The following is a 26,979-nucleotide window of genomic DNA, read 5'->3' as shown; positions in this document are numbered from 1 at the left end:
CACTAAATTCTTAAGATTCATCGAAGAGTGCTTCCAGACGGTTTAAGGTGTCGATCTTCAGTGACCAAGACTCGACTCCGTATAGAAGGATAGACCGTATGCAGCATTTAACCATCCGCTATAAAAGAGTCATATTCAAGCTGTTATTGCAGAATTTCGATGACAGAGATCATTAAACAAGATATTCGACTTAGGTTATATCGGAAAATTCAACTAAATTGATTGATGATTTGATAAATGATTTTTAAAATGTACATACCTCGAATTATTCCTAAATTGGTACTACTAAAGGCTACTTCAAAGTATTCGATGCAGTTAAATGGAGCTTTTTAAGGCAGCTGTTAGAGGTGGGTGGACCAAAATATTTAGCTTTCCTGAGAAAAAACTTGTACGCTCAAAATAAAGCCCATTTAGACGATCAACTGTCCAAAAAGTGCAGCACAAGAAAGGGTGTATCTCCTCTGCTGTTCAATATTTACGGCGACTGGATTATAAGGAAGGACACAGAGGAGTGCGGTAAAAATCTTAACTTAATTTAAGATACGCCGATGTTACAACAGAGGAGGAAATAGAATGACTTCTCAGCGTGTACAGCGTTTGTAGCAGAGAAGCTGGTCTTAACTCAAGTCACACAGGATCCTAATAAATTTTGGAGATATATCAATAAGATGATGATGACAATGATCAAGAAATGGTAACTTATTTGCTTATCTTATCATGTAAAAAAAAACATGAAGGGGATGATCCTGACTATAAATATGATGACAGAAGCAATGCTGGTAGCTATATCTGCCATTCTCCAACCATGAGTTTTCTCAGGATATATCTGCTTTGGCTAATCTACTCACTTATCAGCAGGATCTGTTGAGTGCTTTTGAGAAGTCTAAACAAGTGGACAGTTTGTACACGGACTTTTTAAAGACATTTGACAGAGTCAGTCTTGAACATCTTATTAGTAAGTTTGAGGCCATGAGGATGGGTGTTTTGTCGCAGCTTTTTAACAGCAAGTCCGAATCAACCATTAGATTTCTAGACGAATTGTGGTCCACGGTTCACACATAGGTCAAGTTTCCTTTAATTTGTTTATAAAACATCTGAGTGACGCGGTTCTGTATTCTGAATATCTTGCCTTTGCAGATGTTTTCAAATTTCATAAAACAATTAAATAATTAATCAATGCTCAGCTTTTTGACGGCGACCTTAATAATGTTTGTGGTGCAGACAAAATGGTCTGCATCTAAATGTTTAGTATTACTTTTTCTTGCCTAACTAACACTTTTCAAAATAGATATATTACTACCATCACACTACTGGAACACACTGTTAAGAAGGGCATAAGAAATCTTGGTTTTATTACCCGTAATAGTACACTGCGCTCTCACTCTACTGTGTTAAAATCGTTTTCTGCTCCTTAGTTTACATGAGTATGGTGACTGGAAACTGTTCAAAGGGCATTTCCGAGATCTCTAGCATATAAAGCCGGTATAAATATCTGCACATTAATTATGATCTGGAACTTGACCCTTTTATGATCGATGGTCTGAAAATTAGAAAGACCTGCTCCGATATCTTGACGCTTTATAAGATTTTGAACGTTATATACAACTGCTCGGCTCCTTTCCAGTTTGAACATTAGCAAGCCACTACCGACAAATCTATTTTTGCTACTAATGTGAGTTATTATTTATCGTTTATAATTTCCCGAAGGTGTTTTTATTCCAGTGGACAATCACAGTCTTGCATGAATGCTTGCTTCGCGCTTTTTTAACTTTTATCCTGCCATGTTTTACCTTAATTTATCCAAGTTTGGTTCGGATAATAGCCCTTCGAAACTGTAAAACTGCTTTCATATATCGTCGTCGCCATAAATACTTTCGCCTTTCTCCATTAGAAGTAATATTCTGTTTATAAAATTCATGTCCTTTAAAGTTTTTCACAATTTCATCTTACCTATGGGTGCAATGTACATCTTTCAAAATAAAAAACCTCAAAAAACTAAGAAAAACCTATAACCAGTTCCAGTGAACACCAGGAAAACTCATGAGACACGTTGTCAAATGACAGATAAGTTTTAATTAGTATTTATAGGTAAAACATGAATATGGCCCTAGTTTGATAGCCACAACGGAAAAGTTTCCTTATGTTTTTTGTCTTTTGTCTTTTTGTCTCCACTCTCTTTACTTTATCATCTCATTGATTCCTATTTAGCACATTCATAGTGGTACAATTAGGTTTGTGAACATAAGGAATAACAATAATAATTATTATTATTCAGGAAAAATCAACAAAAGTCAAATATTCATTTGATTTGTGTTTTTTTTTCGTCCTGTATATAATAAATAATTAAAAAATAAAATGGTATGCCATTTAAGAAAGAATTTGTTATCTACATCTATGTTGACGGTCCACCCTATATACTCTCGAAAAATGCACAAGAAAATATTATGGAACCCAATATTTTTGTTCCATATTTTAGCCGTTCACTGTATATAATATAAATTGCCAGCAGGAAATATTTGAAAGTATTTTTAAAGCTAAACATTTTTTTCTTGTTTTTTCTATATTTATAGAATTCCCAAAAGTTTCAAAAGAGATACAAGATTTCTACGGGGCACCATGTAACGTAGGTCCACAAATCTTTGCATATTGCACCAGGAACCCCCAATCGTTTATTTTCTCACGAAACAAACGAGAAAAAAACAAAATTGATTGATGCCCGACCATCGAAACGCGTACAGATCGCTCTATCATTCGCAAGTGGAACTCTCGAATCATCGTCCGTAAAAATTGAAGAGCTCTATCGAGATCTACCCTATATAAAAACCGGAAGTGGGCTCTCTCTCTCTCTCTGTCATTCTGCAGGCAAAATAATTATTTAGCCATTTCGAAGCGAGGCGCGGACTTCCAAACTGAATTAATAAACGCGAGATGGAAATGATGAAACGAAAAAAAAAAGCCTACGATAACTCTTAAATTATTTATGGAATACCGAAAACGAACGTTTTCTGTCTTCTTAGCTGACGCGAGCGCTGGCAGCAAAATCGACAAATAAGTACATTTTAGTGAATTACAATTTCGGCACATGGTTAACACAAACATTTCACCTTTCATTTCTTTTTTAAAAAGAAATTTAGTTGGCTTTTTCAGAGATTAACTAAATTTTGGCTCGCATTCTACTCTGCACCTAGTTATATATTGTTTGAGGAGACGGAGTTGAAGGAGGAGCATGAACATTGTCTCGGATGACTGATTCCTATTATTGATGAAAGATAAAGACCTAAGTTGCGGTTAAGATTATTTGATAGAAGAATTGATTACAAGCAAGAATTTTGGTTTTGATTAGCTATATTTGAGAAGCGCACATTGATATTAAGCGTTCCAGCGCAAAATACACTTCACCACAACCTTTCAAAGTCAATAAGTCCGAAAGCATAGGGTAGGTAGGTTAAACACACGCAAAAAGGTAAAATTGATTTATCATTTTATAGTAACTCAGAATTGGCATTTTGCATAAATGTTGAATAAATAATATATATTCAAATTGAAATAATATGTATTCAAGTCATTGGAAAAAGGTATCTGAAATGTTAAACATCAGAAATTTTAAGAGCTGCTTGAGAGAAGCATGTATAAGAGAGGAAGAAGATCTAAAGAATATACACGATAAACTTACGATGAGATAAAGCAACTAAAAACTACATACATTTCACTTAGTTACAGTTCTGATAGCAGGTGAGTGGCCTAGATATTGGCTCTAGTATCAAGCAATTCAAATTAGTGGAATAGGGATAAAAATGATTTTGCATTCATTGGCGATATTAGTCAAACTGTCAGACCTACCATTTATCAGATATGGACATAGATTTTTTCTATGAATACCAAGAAGTTTATATTCTTTTGGTAGGTAACCTCTACCTTTGCAAAACTTAAGTCACCAATAAATGTTAAGTATCAGTTTTAGCGAAACGTTGACATTGTTTGCTCATTATTTATGAAATTTATGAAGATAGAAAACGTAATGTAAACATGGTTTAAGTTGACTTGAAAAAATTTTTTTTGTCCCAGGGGTTGTGAAAATACTTGGAAAAAAAATCCATACAAGGTATTTGCCAGTAATTCAAAAAAATGGTTAGCTGGACCAAGAAGACGTTTGTAAATGCAAACTAAGGCTCGATATAACTCAAGGAAATAAACATGGACCGGTAAGAGCCAGGAAAATTTTCGTTTTAGTCACTAAAATTAGAAACTGTGATTACCAAGTACATTGTTTATTCTTGGTCCTCAAGCGGAAAAGAAAGAGTACCTACATCACCAAAAATAGAACAACAACTACAGTTTTGTCAGGCGGATCCAGTTATCCTAGTAAAGCAGTTCATACAGAACCAAAAAGGAGCATAGAAAGTGTTTCCACAACAATTCAAAAATCAAATGCAATGCAAAAGAAAGATTAAAAGTGTGTTGGGTTTAATATCGTGGAAATATAAATGGAGGTCGAGTGTTGACTTCGTCTCGCTGATGCTTCGCCAATCATGATACTAGTTTCTTGAAATGCACTTTAAGTCAGTTTCAGGTAGCGCACGTGAAAAATCCAAATGTGTGTTTGGAACTAATATGTAAATAAAAATACTTTACATTTCAGTTAATAATTTTTCCATAAAAAAATGTTGTAAAAGCCTTAACTAATATCACGCATATAAAAATCTTCGTGCGCCTGCCAGCTGAAGAGAAGCTCTCGATACGAGCACTGACGTCACGAACGTTTAGAGAATTTGGACCGATTTATGACATTTCTTTCCTTTTTATCGCGAAAACTCACACATTTCAGAAGTTTATTATTTTTTTCATCACCTCTATCAAGAACTTTAAAGGAAGGAGCTACAAAAATCATTAAAACTTTAACAAAACAAATAAAAACTAAAAGTTCAGATTTTAACGAAATTATATATTTTCACATGACAATTGTTTCGACAATACCGTGTCTTTAACAATTGTAAAAATTTGATAAAGACATGGTGTTGTCGAAATAATTGTCATGTTCATAATATAGAATTTCGTGAAAATCTGAACTTTTAGTTCTTATTTATTTTCATAAATGAATTTTCATCAAGTAAAAGCCACCTCAGTTCAATTTTTAAAACTTTAAAGCAATACTAATATTAATACATAGCACCAATACGTGCCACGTTATGTTATATATTCAAAGCATTTACTTAACAATAGAGGGTTATGTTTGATAAAACAACCAACCCTATAATTTGGCATTTTGACAGTCCCGAAAGCGATCGGCAAAACGATATGTCGTTTATTACTTTTGGTAACGTCACGAAACTATTCGATGCGCAACAATTGCGGTTCGGAAACCGGGATGCTAGTTGAAACGAAGCTAATAATTACTTACGATATGGTTGAGGTCTGGACCCGTAGTGGGGCGGTTCTTGCAATAAGGGTTGCGGTCGACCGTTGGCGTTCTCTTTAACTGAAACAAACGAAAATGTTGCAATATCGAAGCAACGAAGCCGTGAAGAACATACAAACTAAAGTTTACCAAAGTTTAAGCAAATCGATACGTAGGCAGCGCAACGCACACATAAACTAATTAAAGTGCTTTGTTCTGTTACAGCGTAGTGCAGAATTGCAAAACAGGTAAAATGGAAGTTGAAAAATGAGAAGTTTACGTCAAAAAAATTTAACTATGTGTTGTTAATTTATTTTTAACGTTTCTTGCAAATTTTTTAATATCCCATTTTATATGTTTACAGCCCTTTGCAGAGACCATATAGAATTAATTTTGCAAAAGATACTTCCACAGGCTACTGTAATACTTTTTATAAAACTTCTTGATTCCTCCTGCGTCGGTTTTTGTTGAGTCCAACTAAATGTTTCGCCAATCATCCTGTTGGCTTCTTCAGAGCTCGATTGAAATATATATATACAGTTTTCAGTCAAGCTTTGAAGAAGCCAATATGATGATTCGCGAAACGTTAGCTAGTTCAACTCAACAAAAACGGACGCAGGATAAATTCCGAAGTTTTATAAAAACCATATAGAATTCCTTCTTTCAATACTACATATTTCGAACATAGAAGTTTTGTATTGCGCCCTTGCGAGAACTCTCCTTGAATACGCTTTTTGTATCTGAAACCATCATTGCAATCGACTTAAATTAGTGGAGCGGAGTTTCTAGGATCCATTAATTATAAGTTTAAGGAAACTGTCGGCTACGATTGCAACGAAATTTAATCTGAAGTGGATTATTATCATCAAAATTAAAAGTAGAGATGCATTTCTATTTTTCTTTTTACTGTTTTGACTTAATTAATAAACTATTCCGATCTAAATCAAATACTACCAGACAATAAACAGTACCGCACAAAATATTTCTGAAACCAGCCTTTTATTTTAGAAAACTCGTTTTGTCACTCAAGTCAGCGTAATAACGTCATCAGTGAAATTGTCAACTTGCAAACTTGCAACCAACACAGTATCAATATTCTTGGGTTACAGCTATTGTGCTGTTCACATGTAATGAATGCAAGAAAAGCATTACACATTTACTGATAAACAACCCTTTGCCTCAACTTCTAACAACAACCACTAAATCTTTGAAGTAGCCCCAATGGGTTGAGGTCGGGTTACGAGCTCTCTATCTATGTGGGAAAGTTTCATCCAGAAAATTTAGAACCAATCAAGGATATAATATATATATATATATATATATATATATATATATATATATATATATATATATATATATATATATATATATATTTAGCTTTTGGTTCTTGGGTTATAGGTCTTTGTATTAAAAGCGATTAAAATTTTTTTTTGTCCATATATTGACGTTTCGGTCTTCTATGACCTTCTTCAGAAAGGGGTACAGTCTAAAATTATGTTATAGTACAGTCCTTTTTTTTTTTACATATACACAACGGAATTACAAAGAACCTTACCAAAAAGAGACAAACACAAATCTTAAAATTGAAGAGGTAGCATCATATGGAAGTTTATACTTTAAAAGCGTTTGGTTTTGTCATAGTGCCTAGAAATATTATTGTTTTGGTTTTTTCCAACTATGAGAATAAAAAAGTCATACCCTTGATAAAAGATAAAAGTCCAACAAAAAATGATTTGTATACGGCACTCACACACATAATACACACAAATTTAACGAAAAAGTTAAAATATATATAAGAGTTTAAAATAATAATAATAATAATAATTCCGATACGCGAGGTTTGCTCGCGTCGACGTTACTGTAAAAACATCGTACGATGCACGATTGTTTTGGTGCAAGGTTCAGAGGATGTACAGAGTGTTTTTGTTAATTTATAATTTTTTTCTTTTATTTATTTTAAATTATTTTTATATATTATAATTTTATATTAATATATCCCTATGTTGTTACTTTCATTGTTGTTTTATTTCAGAATGTTGCAATATAACTTACTGAGATTGTTGGTGTCTGTTTTCGAATTTATAGAGTTCTTATTTTTTTGGATCTCAACCATTTCCAGAATTTCCCTTTTTTTTGTATTATTTTCGGTTTTTAGAATTTTTACTTTCGCAAAGTTGAAAGAATGCTTGGTTTCCGCGCAATGACTCTTCAGGGCAGTCGTATTTTTTTTGGCGTATTTGTGACCATTAATTCTGTTTTTAAGATACTGGCTTGTTTGACCGATGTACACACCCTCACAATTGTTGCAAGGTATCTCGTAAATGACGTGACTCTTCTTTTCGTCCGGTATCTTGTCTTTTAATTTACTGAAAATGTTTTTTACCAAATTGTATCCTTTGTGAGCAATAGTAATGTTGTGATTCATAAAAATTTTGCTAAAATTTTCGGACATACTGGGTATATAAGGAAGCGAAAGATAATTTTTTTTTTGTTTTTGTTGGGTGTTGCTTTTTTGTTTAGTTTGGTTATAGAATAGGTGTATACGTTTTTTGAAAATGGTGTTAATTAATCGTTCCGGATAGTTATTTAGTTTTAATGCTTGTTTTGCTTTAGTAATCGATTTTTCTCTGAAATCCGGATCAGAGAGTTTAATTGCACGGTCAGCCAAGCCAATAATTACGGATTTTTTTTGCGATATAGGGTGCTGGGAGTTAAAATTAACGTATCTGGAAGACCAGGTCACTTTAGTGTACCATTCGGTTTTAATTCCATTTTTTAAATTATGAAGGGTTAAATCTAAAAAGTTGATTTTACTTTGGGACTCTATTTCTATTGTAAATTGTAATTTCTGATGGTAGCTGTTGAAGAGTTGAAGAATTTCGTGTTGTTTGTTTTTTGGTATTGCCGTTATGCAATCGTCTACGTATCTGTAGAAAAAAGGTATGTCAAAAAGGGCATTGCTAAGGACCGACTCCTCCAAATCTTCCAGTACAATTTGTGCGATGGCGTTAGAAATTGAAACTCCCATGGCGTATCCGTCGATTTGTTGATAAAAAACTTTGTCGTATGCAAAAGAGGTTGATTTTAGTGTTATTTCGACTGCTTCTAAAAAGTCATCGAGCGGAATATCGGTAAAGGTTTTGATGTTATCCCATTTTTTGATGATTACTTGCTTAGCAATATTTATTGGAATGTTGGTGTATAGAGAAGCAACATCTAATGAAACTACGATGTAATCGTTGGGTAGAGAAATATTTTTAATTTTGTTTTTGAAATCAAAAGAGTCTTTAATATAGTATCTATTTTTATGTATAACGTTTTGCAAGATGTTCTTTAAAAATTTTGAGAGTTTTTCAAATGGTGATTGGATACATGATACTATTGGTCTTAGAGGGATGGATTCCTTGTGAAGCTTGGGTAATCCATAAATTCTGGGTGGCTGAGAATTAAGAATTTTTAAGCTTTGCGCTGTGCTATGGGAAATGTATAACTTTTTTTCCCAGGAGGACACTAAGTCGTTGTTCTTTCTCTGAAAAATAGCTGTTGGGTCGTTTTTCATTTCTCTGTAGGTGGTATTGTCTTTTAGTAGATCTAGCATTTTTTTGTCATACTGAGCGTCCGTCATAATAACTGTTTTATTTGTTTTATCTGGTATCAAAATTTTGAGTTCTTTATGTTGTTTCAGGAAAAGTTCTGTTTTTTTAATTTTAGCGCATAGATTTGAATTTTGTTTATTTTGATCTGTTTTTTTTGGTTTTTTGTTGAATTTATTTTTGTAATTAGTTATTATATTGCAACATTCCGATCGCACCTCGTCCCTAGTTTGAGTGTTAAGACCGTTTAAGGAAGTTTCGATACCTGCAATTATGTCACCGATTGGTAACTGATCGGCTCGTTCTAACGGTGTAGCAAAATTTGGACCAAGACTCAAAACTTCATTTACGTATTCCGGAATAACGGTCTCTGTTAGATTTTCCACCCAATCGGTGACACAAATATCTGGATTTTTGTTTTTTTTGTATAATTGTTCGAATTTCTTAATGTTTTTGTTTTTAATTTTTTGGAACAAGAATTCGGTTTTTTTTGTTTGTCTGTCGATCAAAATTGTTGATATGTTTGCAGGGACTAGAGTGGTGAGCTTTTCTATAAAACCGTCAATTTGTCTTTGTAGTTTTGAGATATTTTTAGTTGTGTCCGTGATTAAAAGATTTATTGTATTTAGCACAAAATTTCCCATGATGCCCTCTCTGAATTTCTTTTCGAGATGTTTACAATTAAAAGTGATGTGTTTCATTTTAAAATTGAGAAAAATGGGGGTTACACCGTCGTTTTTGCACCGAAGGAGGAATATTCTTCTGTTCTTCTGTTTGCATAGTTGTGTTACTGATTTGCAGTATAATTTCAAGGTTCTTGTAGTTCCCTCGCCGAAAGTGTTAGAGATGTATTCGTAGGTAAGCATATTTTCACCCATGCTGTATATATATTGTTTATATTTTGTTTTTTCTTAGACCTTCTCTATATTTATGTTTAGCTTTTGGTTCTTGGGTTATAGGTCTTTGTATTAAAAGCGATTAAAATTTTTTTTTGTCCATATATTGACGTTTCGGTCTTCTATGACCTTCTTCAGAAAGGGGTACAGTCTAAAATTATGTTATAGTACAGTTCTTTTTTTTTACATATACACAACGGAATTACAAAGAACCTTACCAAAAAGAGACAAACACAAATCTTAAAATTGAAGAGGTAGCATCATATGGAAGTTTATACTTTAAAAGCGTTTGGTTTTGTCATAGAAGCAGTCGAAATAACACTAAAATCAACCTATTTTGCATACAACAAAGTTTTTTATCAACAAATCGACGGATGCGCCATGGGAGTTTCAATTTCCAGCGCCATCGCACAAATTGTACTGGAAGATTTGGAGGAGTCGGTCCTTAGCAATGCCCTTTTTGACATACCTTTTTTCTACAGATACGTAGACGATTGCATAACGGCAATACCAAAAAACAAACAACACGAAATTCTTCAACTCTTCAACAGCTACCATCAGAAATTACAATTTACAATAGAAATAGAGTCCCAAAGTAAAATCAACTTTTTAGATTTAACCCTTCATAATTTAAAAAAAGGAATTAAAACCGAATGGTACACTAAAGTGACCTGGTCTTCCAGATACGTTAATTTTAACTCCCAGCACCCTATATCGCAAAAAAAATCCGTAATTATTGGCTTGGCTGACCGTGCAATTAAACTCTCTGATCCGGATTTCAGAGAAAAATCGATTACTAAAGCAAAACAAGCATTAAAACTAAATAACTATCCGGAACGATTAATTAACACCATTTTCAAAAAACGTATACACCTATTCTATAACCAAACTAAACAAAAAAGCAACACCCAACAAAAACAAAAAAAAAATTATCTTTCGCTTCCTTATATACCCAGTATGTCCGAAAATTTTAGCAAAATTTTTATGAATCACAACATTACTATTGCTCACAAAGGATACAATTTGGTAAAAAACATTTTTAGTAAATTAAAAGACAAGATACCGGACGAAAAGAAGAGTCACGTCATTTACGAGATACCTTGCAACAATTGTGAGGGTGTGTACATCGGTCAAACAAGCCAGTATCTTAAAAACAGAATTAATGGTCACAAATACGACAAAAAAAATACGACTGCCCTGAAGAGTCATTGCGCGGAGACCAAGCATTCTTTCAACTTTGCGAAAGTAAAAATTCTAAAAACCGAAAATAATACAAAAAAAAAGGGAAATTCTGGAAATGGTTGAGATCCAAAAAAATAAGAACTCTATAAATTCGAAAACAGACACCAACAATCTCAGTAAGTTATATTGCAACATTCTGAAATAAAACAACAATGAAAGTAACAACATAGGGATATATTAATATAAAATTATAATATATAAAAATAATTTAAAATAAATAAAAGAAAAAAATTATAAATTAACAAAAACACTCTGTACATCCTCTGAACCTTGCACCAAAACAATCGTGCATCGTACGATGTTTTTACAGTAACGTCGACGCGAGCAAACCTCGCGTATCGGAATTATTATTATTATTATTATTTTAAACTCTTATATATATTTTAACTGTTTCGTTAAATTTGTGTGTATTATGTGTGTGAGTGCCGTATACAAATCATTTTTTGTTGGACTTTTATCTTTTATCAAGGGTATGACTTTTTTATTCTCATAGTTGGAAAAAACCAAAACAATAATATTTCTAGGCACTATGACAAAACCAAACGCTTTTAAAGTATAAACTTCCATATGATGCTACCTCTTCAATTTTAAGATTTGTGTTTGTCTCTTTTTGGTAAGGTTCTTTGTAATTCCGTTGTGTATATGTAAAAAAAAAAGAACTGTACTATAACATAATTTTAGACTGTACCCCTTTCTGAAGAAGGTCATAGAAGACCGAAACGTCAATATATGGACAAAAAAAATTTTAATCGCTTTTAATACAAAGACCTATAACCCAAGAACCAAAAGCTAAACATAAATATAGAGAAGGTCTAAGAAAAAACAAAATATAAACTATATATATATACATATATATATATATATATATATATATATATATATATATATATATATATATATATATATATATATATATATATATAGATTATTTATTCACAAAACCAGGTGATACAATGGATGTTTCGTCAATAAATACAAATAATAAATGTCAAGTTTCATTGTAAAAACAATGTATATCATAATCTTAAGTAATGTATAGAACGAATACGAGTATAAATTTATATAACAAACATGACAAACAAGTTAATGTAATTTAATTTAATTTATATATATATATATATATATATATATATATATATATATATATATATATATATATATATATATATATATATATATATATGATGACCCTATACTCCGGGATATCATCCGTTCGCTCGTTGAACTCCGACTGGAATCCTGCATCCGACTGGAATCCTGCAAATCCTGCATCCGACTGGAATCCTGCAGACGTTTCGCCAAAATCTCACTTGGCATCTTCAATGCTCGCGCTCCGAAAACACTTCGAAGTGTTCGAAGTGTTTTCGTGAGAATATATATATATATATATATATATATATATATATATATATATATATATATATATATATATATATATATACCGTTCATTGTAATTAAGTAATTACACGATTTTTTCATCATTTCAAAATTCTTGAATGCGTTCAAATAATATAAACCACACGAAAAATACTTCTCTAACCTTCTAAATTTGTTTTCGTTGAAAGCTATATAGGTTATATTTGTCCACGATAAATTAAAAACTACTCTGGTTAACAAACGAATAACAATGCCATATCAAAAATGTATGTTTTATTCACCACTATTTTTTGAACCACTCTGTATACTTTAAAATAGTTTTAAATCCTTTACAACCACAGTCAAACCAAATAAAACGTCACGGATAAATACTACAATATATATGAAATTCCTGGGACTCGATATAGACCTAAACCTAAGCTGGGATTATAATATTTTATGTGAATTGAGCATTTCCGCGCATAATTTTACTCCCTTTAAAAGAGAAACATACTGCATTAGCAATTAATGTATATAGAATGTGGCCTAGGCGCATTGGAGCACTGAAAAATATTTTTGATTTATCGGGAGTAGCTTGTGCTGGCTGTACCTCTTGGATGTTGCATTGTCACATTTTGATTTAGTTAGCAATAGATATTATTAATATTTGTTTTTCACGCTTGTTAGGTGACTGTTTTAGTTTGTTGCCGGATGTTGTGACATCAAGTCAAAAACCTGCATATTTAAGGGGAAGCGCTCTCCGGACGATGGCAGATGGCAGATACTTTAATACTACTATACTAATACTAATACTAAACTAACTACTAACTGCTAATACTAAACGAATACTAATGTTACTTCAATATGTACACTCTTCACATTCCACAGGTTTCTGATCTCGTCCGGCAGCGACCCATGTCGGAGATTCTTTCCTTTATAGGATTTTTCTAGTTTTTCGTCTAGCGATACTGACAAGTCAATTATTACGACGGACTTGATATTTTTGTCCAATAGGATCATATTTGGTTTGTTGTGTTGCACTTTTCGATTTGTTACTATTGAGGCATCAAAGTTTGTTTATAGCCGGATGATTTTCTCGTTTTTAGGCTTAGTCGTTGGAGGACAGTTAGGTGTAGTTTTGCTGAAATCGGGTGCTGTATTGTTTCCGGCTCTTTGTTACAGAGTCTGCAGTAAGTGTTCTGAACCTCCACTTTCGTTATGTGCTTTCGGTAACATCGGATGACAACCACTTGATCCTGAATTGCATGCACTGCATCTTCGGTCGCCATATGTAAGGTAAGTATTCGATGATTAAAGATCTGAATCTGTGCATTACTGTGATTTTTGTTTCGGGTACGCACTGTCATCTGCGACTAGACACCGGAAAAGAGGTGAATTGTTATTTTTAAAGTATTTTCTTAGATTTTGTGTTTGGTTAATTAGTAAGCTCTCCAGATATATACAGTCGTTCAACCGCAGATTTTGGACGGTGTAATCAAAATTTGGTAAACGTTGTTCTTACTTTCTATCTTAATGTTGTATTTCTGTTTTTGTCCAGACTGTTACGCCAAATGATCAGGACAACTCTGGTATTGCACATCCATTAATAAAATAGATTTTATTTTAAGAGTTCAGTTGCGTTTTTAAAATTATTTTAAACCTTTGAAAGAATTCTGCCCTTCTTGGTTAGTTTTCTTGTCCTGCACAGACCCTGCTGAAACCCTATTGTACTTGTAGCCGCCCTCTGGGCCTAAAGATGAAATTATTATTGTGTTGTTCGCTAGTGTCATGTTCTCAGTCTCGGTGATTTTTCCTTGATCTACACGTACACGTGCACACATTTTTCAAGCTCCATTTCCATTTTAACTTGCTGAACTACCTGATAAGCTCTAATGAAATCTGCAGCTGTTGTGGGTTTTTAGCATATACTTAAGCGTTATACGGAACTATACTGGACTTAGGCTGCCGCGTTAGAAAAGTCCTCTATTGATTTTAATCTCATCTGCTCTGCAGACTTGAAGATTAAGTATTGTTTTCCATATTAGAAAGTTAAGGGTGGATTTTATGTATGTACAGTATTTTCAGCAGTCACGAATGAGGAAACTGAGTTGAAAGACATCAGCTGTTCGTATTTCAGGTTGGCTCATCTGTAACATTTTTTGGTATGCCTCAACTTCTTAAGTAATCCAAAATGCGCTGTCATCATGTTTCACATTTTGTTCTCGTATGTCCTTCTAAAAGCTCTGAATCTCTTCTTTGTCAGGTGCTATTTGTGAAGATTATTTTATTATTATTATTGTCATTATTATTACTATTTACAAATCTTCTGGATTCCTGCTGCGTCGGTAGTTAATGAATGGAACCTACGGAAGTTTCGCCAATCATCATCTGGTCGGTTTGTTCAGAGCTTACCTGAAACTGAAGAATTCAATAGGATGATGGGCGAAACGTTAATCCAAAAGATTTGTAAATAGTATTACAGTAGCTTATGGAAGTTTCTTTGAATTATTATTATTATTATTATTATTATTATTTTCCCTAATCTCAGATTACTCCGGTCAATATATTCAACATCGGTACTTAGACAAGATGGCTAAACTTGGGCAACCACTTTCGGTTTCAGAACCCTGCGCACTATTCTACATGTGTCGAGAAGCACTGCCTTTTGCATAGGGATAAAAAGTCTTTGATTTCCAAAACGCAGGGTTTGAAGTCCTTCGTGTAAGCTTTTTGGGATCTCGCCCGTCACCCCGACAACAATGGGTATTATTCGCACTAACTGTAGCCTCCACATTTCTTTTTATTTCATCCGCTAGTGGCAAGTATTTATTGATTTTCTCAGTATTCTTCCTCAATATAGCCACGTCTATGATGATAGCTTTTTTTATCTTTTAATTCCAAGACTATATCCGTGATATTATTTGGTATATGGTGATCCGTGAGAATGGGTTTATTCCAGTATACTTTTACGCTCTCGTTTCGCAAATGGTTGCTGCCTCATACAGGTAGTACGGTAACGTATCTTTTAGTCCCATGTACTGCACTCTGATCTTTTGGTGGACTATTTTAGCGACTTGGGTGTGTCTGTCGAGGTAGGCCTTATGAGGTAATACTTCACATCCTGCTATTAGATGGTGCAAACTTTCCTCTACCTTTCTGCAAATACGGCACAGCACACTCTCCACATTTTGTTTAAGTATTCGGCTTCTGTATGATCGTGTAGCGATGACCTGATCCTGGATAGCCAAGATAAATCCCTCAGTCTCAGGGAACAAACCGACCGAACACAGGAAAGCTGTAGAGACGACGGTATCCATCCAGTCACCCTCAATCGTCGCTAGGTACCGACCGTGTAGCGCTTTTCCTCTCCAGTTTGCCTTAGACTGGGGTACGGTTGTCGAATACACTATCCGCTAAATTAAGCGGGGTCAAACGTCGATCAGCACGAACAATCCCACGGTGAATCATGCTGCTACCGGTCCTCCCGATAAAATATTTTCTGAGGCTATCAATTTGTTTACAGTGCGAAGTGTGGGGGCTTACATACCTCTCCCTCCCTGCGATCGAGGTAGGTGAAATCTTTCCAAACTGGATCTTGGGTGGTATACGCGGTTCTTACGGCATTCTGTCCTCGTGATGACGTCGATCTTCCTCAATTCTGTCTCCGTCCAGCGCACAACTCCGAAACTATAGGTAAGTATTGAAATAGCATATGTATTTATAGCTTTTGACATGTTTTTAGCAGAGGGTCGTGATTTTAGGATAGATCCTAATCTTCGAAGGTACATGGTTCTTATTTCCTCCTTGGCCCTGTGATGATCTATTCCCAAAGCCTGCGCATACCCAAGATACTTGTATCTTTCCGTCTCGTCTATGCTGGCAATAAGGTCTTGCGAGCCCACCTCAAACCTTTCACGCTGTACAATTTTGCCCTTTTCAATAGAGCTTATCTTACTCAGCCCTTATTTCATCTTGATATCGTTGCTGAACTGACCAACATATGTAAGTAAATCCTCTAGATGTTTCCTGGAATCGGCGAAGAGCTTGAGGTCGTCCATATACCAAAGATGTGATATATTGGTTTGTCGCATTCTGGTATTTTGATCCCTTTCCTTTATTTGTTAATCATCCCAGTCAAGGGACAGAGAGCCATGCAGAACCACAGGGGGCTGTGGTTCTGCATGGCGCATGAGCATAAGCATGGGCCTCCACCTCGTCATTGACCAAGCAAGAAACTCGGTAATGTGCTTATCGATTTTATATAGTTCAAGTACCTCGGCAAGCCACGAGTAAGGCACACTGCACACTATCGAAAGCTTTTTGGTAGTCTATATATGCGGTGTATATTATTATTATTATTACTATAACTGAATCCAAATAACTTTTGTTTTTTTAGATAACTTTGAGATGTGTTTGGGCAGAGTAAGGTAATAAACAGGTGACATTCCAAGTACATGTTGTATCCTGTTTTGCATGACCAATAAAACGCAGGGTACGTCGTGTGGCGGGTAAATCGCCTTAAGGAGTCGATACACGGGTGCCGTATGCGCAAACAGTTGCAGGTGTAGCAACCTCAGCGGTTTCCGGAGAAACGTTACTTGGGATTAGAGCTGCGTTCGGCGGTCGGCTTAACGTGAGGCTCAAGATTCAACAGCAAAACAGATTTCCGCGCTCCCAGAGAACGCGTTGTAGCTTTTAGACCGTTTTAAAATTTATCGCTCTCGGTTACGCTCGTCGCCGAACATTTTAAAACCGAAACAACGGGCTTGTTTATGGCAATGTAAATTTTAATAACGTCGGAATCGCGGCCTCTTTAAATGCTCGAAAACTCCGCGACGTAATAATAACTGACGTTTGAGTCCTTTGTGTCGACGAAACAATAACGGCCGCGGCTCATTTTCAACGTGCACGCGGCAGGATGTACTACAAGAGCGGCAAATTTAACCGGAAAATATTGCAAAAGTAGCAAGCAGCGCAGCGTTACCCGCGACGCGATCAATTAACCCCCGGCTTTTTGAGTTTGGAAATGTGATAAAGGAGAGCGAACCCAAATCTTGTTTGTTTTCGACTTAGATGGTGGCTTTCGAAAAATTTGTTGCTTGCCAATCTTGCCCAAAAAAATTCCTCGTAAATGTCGGGTTTAGAGATCATCTTTATAAATCGCTGCAAATTTTGTTAAATCATCAATAGCAGAAGCTTAGAGGTACAGAGGTGCCTTAATGAATATTTTAGCAATATAATATAACCAATTAATATTTTGTGCAGCTCCAGGTTTTATTGCAAAGTAATGGACAGACGATTTTTTTTTAGCTACCCTATAAAATGTTTCCATGTACAACGCACTTGCGAGCCAGATGTTTTTCTTAAAACCGCATTTTTCGCCCCTCGCTCTGTCAAAATATCGATTAGTAGAAGGGCGGCATTTATAATAAACATAAATGCAGTAAAATTTTAAGAAATATCTTTCCGGCATTTCTCGGTTAACGGTGCATTCGAGTGTTGCGAAATGCGAAGACAAAGGTGAGTACGAGTACAGTAACCAAAGTACCAAATGATTTATTGATTGGTTTAATTTCTCATTTATAAAATATACCCAAGGAATTTATGTGAAATATTAGTGTGTTCTCTCTTTAAACTATTTTAAACGTTGTTGTGTTCTGTTGGTTGAAAGTCGGCGCTACTGTCGTATCGTGTCGTCTCTGCCCTTCAGTATATTATGAACTGACTTGCTTTTTGCACTGTCGCGTGTTGCTGCCCTTCAGTGCCGGTGTGACTATTCGCAACAGGATACTTCGTGTGTCTCCGCCCTTAGTATCCATTGCACGATCGGAATAATCAACACTAGTAATTGAATTAGGTCCTATGTGTGTCTCTGCCTTTAGTACCAATATGCTGATGTATGTCTCTACCCTTCAGTATATTATAATCTGTTGTGTTTATTGCACTGTCGCGTGTTGCTGCCCTTCAGTGCCGGTGTGACTATTCGCAACAGGATACTTCGTGTGTCTCCGCCCTTAGTATCCATTGCACGATCGGAATAATCAACACTAGTAATTGAATTAGGTCCTATGTGTGTCTCTGCCTTTAGTACCAATATGCTGATGTGTGTCTCTGCCCTTCAGTATATTATAGTCTGTTGTGTTTATTGCACTGTTGCGTGTTGCTGCAATCCGGTCCCCCGTGTGGTTATTTGCGACATGATACTTCGTGTGCATCCGCCCTTAGTATCCATTGCGCGATCGGAATAATGAGCACTAGTCATTGAAATATGTACTATGTATGTTTCTGCCCTTAGTACCAAAATAAATTCAGTTCAAGAGTTTATGCCATGACAAGATATATATGTTATCTGTGTTTTCTAGTATTAACTTTTATTAATTTTAATAATTTTTTGATACTCGGGTTATTTTTTATTTTTTTCTTAGTTTTAGTCACACTTTCGTTTGAACCAAAATACTTAACAATTATTCATTAAAACAATATAAATATACATATATATTTTCAAATTAAATCTTTATTGTCATAGTCACCCTCTCTCCTGCACTCATTAAATGTTTCTGGTGTTATAAGGAAACCGCTGTTACAAATTTTGTAATAGGTACAAAAAATATTAAAATACTTAAAGTTCGGGTTAGTATATTGCATCCAAAACGTTTCCGTTTTTTATCTATCAAACCTTTTTGGTGTCGGCTGTTTTACTTTTTTCAAAAAGCTTTTATAATGTTCCCAAAAATTAAATTATAAAAATTTTACTCTTGGATTTTATAGCTTACTGCGTTATAATTCTTAAACCAACTAAATAGATATTTTCTTCTTAAAGATGTCACAAGCTAAGTAGCAGTAGTAGTAGCAGCTTTTATAAAGACTGTGCTAAAACCAGTGATAACAGTCCGGTAGCGAATTTGGGTCCCTGATCAACTTGTTTCCATTTTAGAGGACCAAAAACTCCCATGGGCTTGGAACGATCGTCAAAGAATTCCAACTTCCAACTTCTTTCGTTTGCACAATTTTAAAAGGCATCTTCAGTTTAATTCTAAACCTTATCTACATAGTTTTCAATTGATTATCAGGTTACGTTTAGTTGTATATCGCTTAAGACGTTGTTTATAAATGCTTATAAAACTTGGATTGATTAAGACAATATTGGTACAAGGTAAGTGTTAAAAAAGTTTTAACTTTACTTTACTTTTTTACTTTAAGGCCTATATAAAAGTATACCTTTTTAAAAAGCGTACCTGGTGAACATGACGTTTTTTAATATGGCGGACATTTTTATGATTTTTCGAATTGACGATTGGAACAATATAGCAATTTAATAAATATTACTGAGATATGAATAATATAAGATTAAAATAATAATAAATTAATTAATCAAATAAATTGAAATAATAATAAATGGTCTTAATTGCTTTAACCTATAATTAGAATAACATTAACATACTTATATCCCGTATTGAATTTGGTAACAAAGGGCTAAGAAAATCAGACATATGGCACGGACAGCACAAACATAATCGCTCGGAGCGGCATTGGGAGGCAAGGAAATATCTAAGTAAAGGTTTAATGAGGTAGAAACGAAAATTAAATCTTCCCAGTATTATGCAATTTTTAAACTTATTTTTCAGTGCCGATGGTGTAAGGCTATTGGTTAATCTTAATTTTCGATGTAAGGAGACACTATGGAGATTGAAATTGTGGACTTCCGACCGAAATCTAATTTTCTTGTGCAGCTGGGCGGTGTCGCACAGTGAATGACTTTGCTATAGAATAACAGGGTGTAAAGTTAATTTCGAATGAACACATTCCACCAGCCTAACCGAATCTATATGGTAAAATATGAGTTCTACGTCTAACCCCATATACCAGTCGAAGACAGGAGTTTCGATCTTATTGAACCGTAGTATGGTAAAGAAGCCTGTGAAAATCGCGAATAGAAATGGAGGTAAAATACTACACCGGTGTACTTGCTCCCTTGTTTGACAGTCAAAGGCCTAGAGGTTGATTCATTAAATCATTTAAATCGCTTATACGAGTTTGCAAGACACTCCACTGAATTATATGTAATGAAAAATTCACATGAGGATTTCATAATTTATCATGTCAAAGGCGTTGGTAAAAAAAAAAGTAAAACCAAGGCAGTAATTTTCTTACCATCATAAGCCATCAAAATATTATCTATTACAGATGCAAGAGCGCTTTTCTCAACTACAACAAGATCTAACACCTGATTGTTTTGGGGGAAAATATTGTAAATCTTCTCCGGAACATTAGAGAGTGTTGGCAGAATACTCATAGAAGGCAAATGATCAAACCCTGTGGGATTTTTATTTTAGACAGGGCATGTCTTTGTATCCACAGTACAAGAAAATATGAGGACAAAATACAGTCGTTTATTATGTGAACAATATACTGTACAATTGTGAGGCAACAAGGTTCTTGTTGCCTTAGTCTTAATAGTGTTAATTATATTAAACACTTCAATTTCATCAAAACCAAACTAAAATTAAATTGTTCTTAAAATTCCATCAATAATGTTAGTTTTATAAATCTTATACCAAAATTAAGTTTTAAAATATTTAAAACGAGGGCGTTTTAGTTTTGAGAAAGGTAAACTATAAGATTATTCGATTTTTAAAACTAACTAAAATTAATTTAAATAATAATGAGCCAAAAGAAAACTCCACCAATTTATAAAATGATATATTAAGGAATCGTTTTTAATCTCGATATATTAACAAATTTCATCTTCAGTCATTACATTCAAACTCACCACTGCAGCAGCACTAAGGGTTTTAGAAGTTAAAAACAAATTAGAATTAGTGAAAACCTTCATTTGTGCGTAAAGTTAAGAGAGAAAGGTAAAACTTTTAAAAACTCAAGTTTAAAGACAGGAAGATTTTCAGACATTTAACGAAGAGGAACTGGAACCAAAAAAACTGTCCACCAACAATTGGAGGAAATGACAAAAATCGCGACAAGTATATATAACATGGACAGCACTACACTTAATAAACTGGCAAAAAAAACGACTCAAAAACTCAAGGCACATATGATCCTATTACAAAAATTTCTATTCCAATGGGCAAACCGTACAATCCAGTAAGATAACATCTAAATTAGTTTTGGATTGCCATAACGCATTAAACGAGATATCGAGTACAAAGACAGTGAAGCTGTTATGTCAGCAATGTCAGCAATGCTGACATAACAGCAATGCTGTTATGTCAGCAATGTAACGAAGGCGAATGATTGAACCAGAGCCCTTTTGCGGGTTGGCTAAATCCATTGCAAAGTCAGCAATCAAAAAATGGGAACAAAAAATTCGGCCATGGTGGAGAGGGGCAGAAATAGGACAAGAAATTTGCCAGAGGACCTGCTAAGCAATAAAAGGAACGTAGTAAAAACAACTCGTTTCAACGCTCAATGCAAGTTCAGCCAAGATAAAGAAACGACCACGCGAGTGTTTTCATCTGCTGGGAGTAACCCAACCATAGGTAACGAGCTCCACCAAGGAGTCACTATCTAAAATGTGAAGTCTAATTTGGGTTTCAGCAACGGACAGCCTATATGCTAACTCTTCCAATCTGAATCTTGAAAGTCTGAAAAATTACTTCCAATTTCGAGTAGTTAATAAAAAAAATTCGCAGCATAATGTTCTTAGCACAATTACGGTTAGTTTCATTTATATTCCCTTCGAGTTTATTGTACTAAATGTTATAGTGCTTGTAAAAACGCCAACAATTCAATTAATTGTTCTCAATTATCCGAAACCATTAACCTGATCTAATTTGATATTATCTACACTATAACCATGTATATTGCGTGTCGGTGAAAACTGGCCGTCCATTAAAATTATGAACTAGTTCGGAGGAAAAATTAAAGCAAATATTCCGCCCATTTCTTAATTGTCTGTATCTATGCACAGCAAAATGGCAAAACTAAAAATAATTGTCAACGCAAAACAGAACTACTGCAATCAGTCATTTTACAAATTATTGCTACGTATTTACGTTTTGTTTTTTTACAATAATAACAATTTGCACCTCCTATTAGCTACTTAATTTTAATAGCCGTTGCATCAGTACGTGTTAAAACCTCAAATAATATGATGAAGAGCCAGTGTAGCTGTCGGAAAACTCATTAAAACTATTCCACATTTATCATATTTTCTGTGGAGCTTTGCTGACGACGGGGAATAGATTAATCGGTATCGAAATTTAACTTTGTTGCCACAGCACATCCATTTTAAATTAGCGAATTCGGGCAACGACTTTTCGTAGCCTCTAATTGCACGTGCCACCCTCGCAAACCGAAACTTTTGCGGAAGAGCTGCGAACCTTAATTGCCACCCCAAAATATCTCATTTAACGTTCTCAAGTTGAATATTTTTTCGAACGGTTTTATAGCCTGTTTCATCGGTTCTGTCAGCATTTCGAGTCTCCAAGAACATTTACCTCCCATTACCTAATAGAAAGTCGAATTTGATGGTAGAGGGTGTCAAGACCATCGATACGTCTCTGTGGTAGGTTCTCCCAGGAATACCTTACTTCATGTGACTATAGTACAAGATATAAACCGACTCGGCCTTCCACCATTGTTCAATAGGCGATAAGTCTGGTGAACTTGCGGGATACGGAAGAAAGGTTACATTACTTTGTAACGCGACAGGTTGAAACACGTTCTTAACAGAATGTTAATGTTATGGCAACCCCAATAACGTCTTACAAAGAGCACGTGCAAAATTGAAGTTGGCGCCGTTCTCCATTGTGAGCCCACAAACAAAAAGGTTCCTGACATAATGTCAGCTGCAGGTCTATATGCCTGTGATTTATCCAAGCGTGTTTGCTTTTTCAAGAATGAGTTTCCATAGTGATTCACTACAGCTTACCTTTCCAGTGTAATTTTCTTCTATACATACGAATCACTGGAATTTGTCTGTCTAATTAATTCATCATATATTACGAGAATTATGAATGACAAATCACTTGTTAATGGTCAATATTACATATTAATTTTCTTCGAAAAGACTACTATATCCCCTAACATTTGTGTAGGCCTATTTCACTATACACTAACACCAACCGATAGTAATGTGACTCATGGAACTACTTCTTTTTTCGTGATCGCTTCTTCTTCTTTAAGTGGCGCGATGCCACTCCCCTGAACACATGTCCTGACGTCAAACGATACTAGTCCGTCGTATTAGCCAAGATATGCGTCTGCGACCAGGAGGGTGTGCTCCGTTTATCTTTCGTTGTAGAACTAGGTAATTGCAACAAATGATATTTTTCTCTTGCGTCTCTAAATCATTTCTACGCATTTATTCTCCTTCTGAGTCTTACCAGTACCTACTCGTATGTTGTAGACTCTACGAGGGCAGCGCCAAAATTTACCGGTCTGAATATGAAAGAAACAAAGTGGAGTAACAATTTTTTATTATTTTTCAATATAATCCCACTTAACTTCAATACACGTATTACATCTCTTTATTAACAACTCAATCCCTTTAAAAAAATATTATTTTGATTTGTCTACAAAATGAGCTAAAACCGCCTCTTTTAACTCAACTTCGTCGTTAAACCACCGTCCATGTAAGTCCTTTTTCAAATATCCAAACAAATAGTAGTCGATGGGGGCCATATCTGGACTATGGGGAGGATGATCTATCTGTTGAAACGCACACTCAAAAATGGCAGCTTATGCAACACCAGCAGTATGGACAATATTTACCATTGACAGCGGTATTCGTTTCTTTAAAATGTATCAAAAGAATTCCTTCACAATCCCAAAAGATCGTGGCCATCACCTTTTTTGTTGACTGGCAGACTTTGAATTTTCTTGGAAGTGCTTCACCCTTACGACGCCACTCCATTGATTCTTTTTTCGATAGAGGGTCATAATAGAGAACCATAGTTTCATCTTCCGTCACAATAGTTTCAATTACAGGCTTCGGTTCCGACTTAGAGTTCCAAAAAGACCCCGCACATTCGACACGGCATTGTTTTTGAATAGCCGAAAGGTTTTTAGGAACCCATCTTGCACTAATCTTGTGCATACCCAAATGATCATGCAGGGTTCGAAGAACACTTGTATCGGAAAGCTCAGAAATTTCTTAGATTTCCTTGACCATTAAAAGTCGATCACTCAATACCACCTCTTCCACAATCGCAACAATATCTTCCGTTATGACCTCCACTGGTCGACCAGTTCTTGAATCACCTTCAAGGGACTCCTACCCCATTCGAAAACGTTTTGCCCATTCTTTCACTACAGAATACGAAGGAGAACTTTGGCCGTACACACCATCCAGCCTTTATTTAATAATTTTAGGTGCTAACCTTTCTTTTGTCAAAAAATTTATGACTGCTCTATACTCAATTTGCGACATTTTTTCGGACACGTCTTGTTTAAAGTGTTGTCAATAAAAAACTATTTGACGCAAGACTAAGATATATATTTAACATTCAATCCACTCATTCATATTGACAATATTTATTTGGGTTTGGTGAGTAGCTCTACTTTCTTGGGTTTTTCTTTGAAGCCATACATTTAAGCGTCCTTCTTCTCTATCACTGCGTTTTCAAGTGCTTTATTCCACCATGACTTCCCTTTGGAATCGTTATACGGATCTTTCCCCTAAGACTTCATTTGCCGCTTTAGAGATATATTTCCAGACAGTCTTGTAAATGTACCATTTTGAAAGCTTCCTAACTTATTTTCCAACCGCTTTTGTAAGTGGTCAAAAAATGACAAAGAAACATATTTATTAAAGTCGGATTTACAATAGCGATCGACGTTTCACATTTCATTACTCCGCGATTTTCTGAAATAGCCTACAAACACGGTTTTTCGTAAATTTTTCACTTTTTCTCGCGCCAGCGATTCTCTTCAATTCGATTACTTAACGAAACGTCAGGAATAAAGGGGAAACGCCAAAATATATGAACGATACCATGTATTATTCAACGGGAAATTCGAGCGGATATGAAAATTTCATCTGCGAGCGGATAAAAAAATCTGTCGAATATCGAATACTTTTTGCGGTTTACTTTTGGCGACGTAAGAAGTCATTGCAGATCTATATCTGACACAGAAATAAAAAATATTAATACAGTAATCAACACGATTGCTGAGCTGATAAACATCTTACCACAAAACCGTTTGCGTACATTATTTTTTACTTAGGTTCTATTTTTGTGTTCACATCTTTTTAAAGTTTAGGATCACACACTTCTGGTAATGTTTTTGAAATCGTCTGCTCTCCGTATCTTAAAATATATATAATATGTATAAAATAACCAAGGATAATAAATTAATCCCCAGGAATTTTATTCCATCGGTTGTGCACTTTGGCGATGTGACCTGTTGTGTGAATCATTGGTCGCACGCCATTTACACAGACTTTTCAAAGGCATTTGATAGAGTAAATCATCAAATCTTAATCAAAAAATTGGGAAAAATTGGAATCCAGGGAATACTTTTGAAATGGTTAACATCGTACCTTACAGAAAGAGTGCAGATTGTGCGCGTCCAGAGCTCCCAATCCACCGAAATTAAAAAGCCTTCTGGTGTTCCGCAAGGATCATACCTGGGAGCCCTGTCTATGTGATTGATATTGCCTCATGTTTTAATAAATATTAATAAATGCCAAGTAATGAACATTTAACCGGAGCAGAAACCAAACATATTATACTTATATAATATAAAAGGGTCACCGTTATTGCAGGCCTACGTAATAAGGGATCTTGGAGTCTTACTCGATATTAAACACACAACACACCATGTTTCGTCTCTTGTGTCTAAATCACTTGAGATTTTGAGCTTTATTAAGCGTTGTACAGTGGACTTTCAGAATATCTCGTCTCTCAGATTACTGTTCTGCTCCCTCGTGCGGCCATATACAGGCCATAGAAAGAGTGCAGCATAGGTTCCTGTGGTATATAGCATTTAAGATGCACCGCGGATTTGAGGATGTCGATTACTCGGAACTGGAAATCTCTCTGAGCTGTTATGTAAGATTGGACTTCGAGTTCCCTCTCGCCAGATCAGAACCACTCCTTTTAGGTAGAAATCGCTTTTCGGACCAACTTTACTGCTTCCAGAATGCAAAAATATTTAAGAAAGAACTAAAAGAGTGTCAGCGAAACTGTTCCGTTGTCTGACTTCTGAATAATATTGTGTAACAATGTGTTGATACCTCGCTCCTATTATAATATTAATATTTTGGAAAACCCATGCTTGTCATACTATGGTTGGGTGTTTATCTATCTATTTCATTCTGTTTTATTTTAGTTTTGTTTTACTTTATTTTGTTCTTTACTATCTTGTTTATCTGAAACTTATTTTATATTGGGCGGTTGGCCCGTTGATAAATAAATAAATAAACGAAGTCGTTCAACAATATTTCTTTGGTGGTTACGATCCACATTTCTCGACAATGTTTAAAAAAATAGGTAACAAACACTGATGACAATGTCGTCGTCATGTGTTGCTGTGG

The 26,979-nt window shown here is 34.9% G+C and overlaps 1 protein-coding gene across 2 annotated transcripts in view; it reads right to left on the bottom strand.

The window, feature by feature from the left end:
* The window catches only part of LOC132698414 (heterogeneous nuclear ribonucleoprotein L), a 247,396-nt gene that overhangs the window by 43,538 nt on the left and 176,879 nt on the right, over positions 1–26,979 (bottom strand). For both annotated transcript variants that reach the window (XR_009618369.1, XM_060664455.1), the window contains exon 6: positions 5,399–5,476. Coding sequence is in view for 1 of the 2 variants with exons in the window: in XM_060664455.1 (XP_060520438.1) it covers positions 5,399–5,476 (78 nt within the window). In the remaining variant the exon portion in view is untranslated. The remainder of the gene's footprint in view (positions 1–5,398; positions 5,477–26,979) is intronic.

The sequence above is a fragment of the Cylas formicarius genome, unplaced genomic scaffold (genome assembly GCF_029955315.1).
Source record: "Cylas formicarius isolate icCylForm1 unplaced genomic scaffold, icCylForm1.1 PGA_scaffold_2__14_contigs__length_35257938, whole genome shotgun sequence".
Classification (NCBI taxonomy): Eukaryota; Metazoa; Arthropoda; class Insecta; order Coleoptera; family Brentidae; genus Cylas; species Cylas formicarius.
This window is presented reverse-complemented; position numbering and strand designations above follow the sequence as displayed.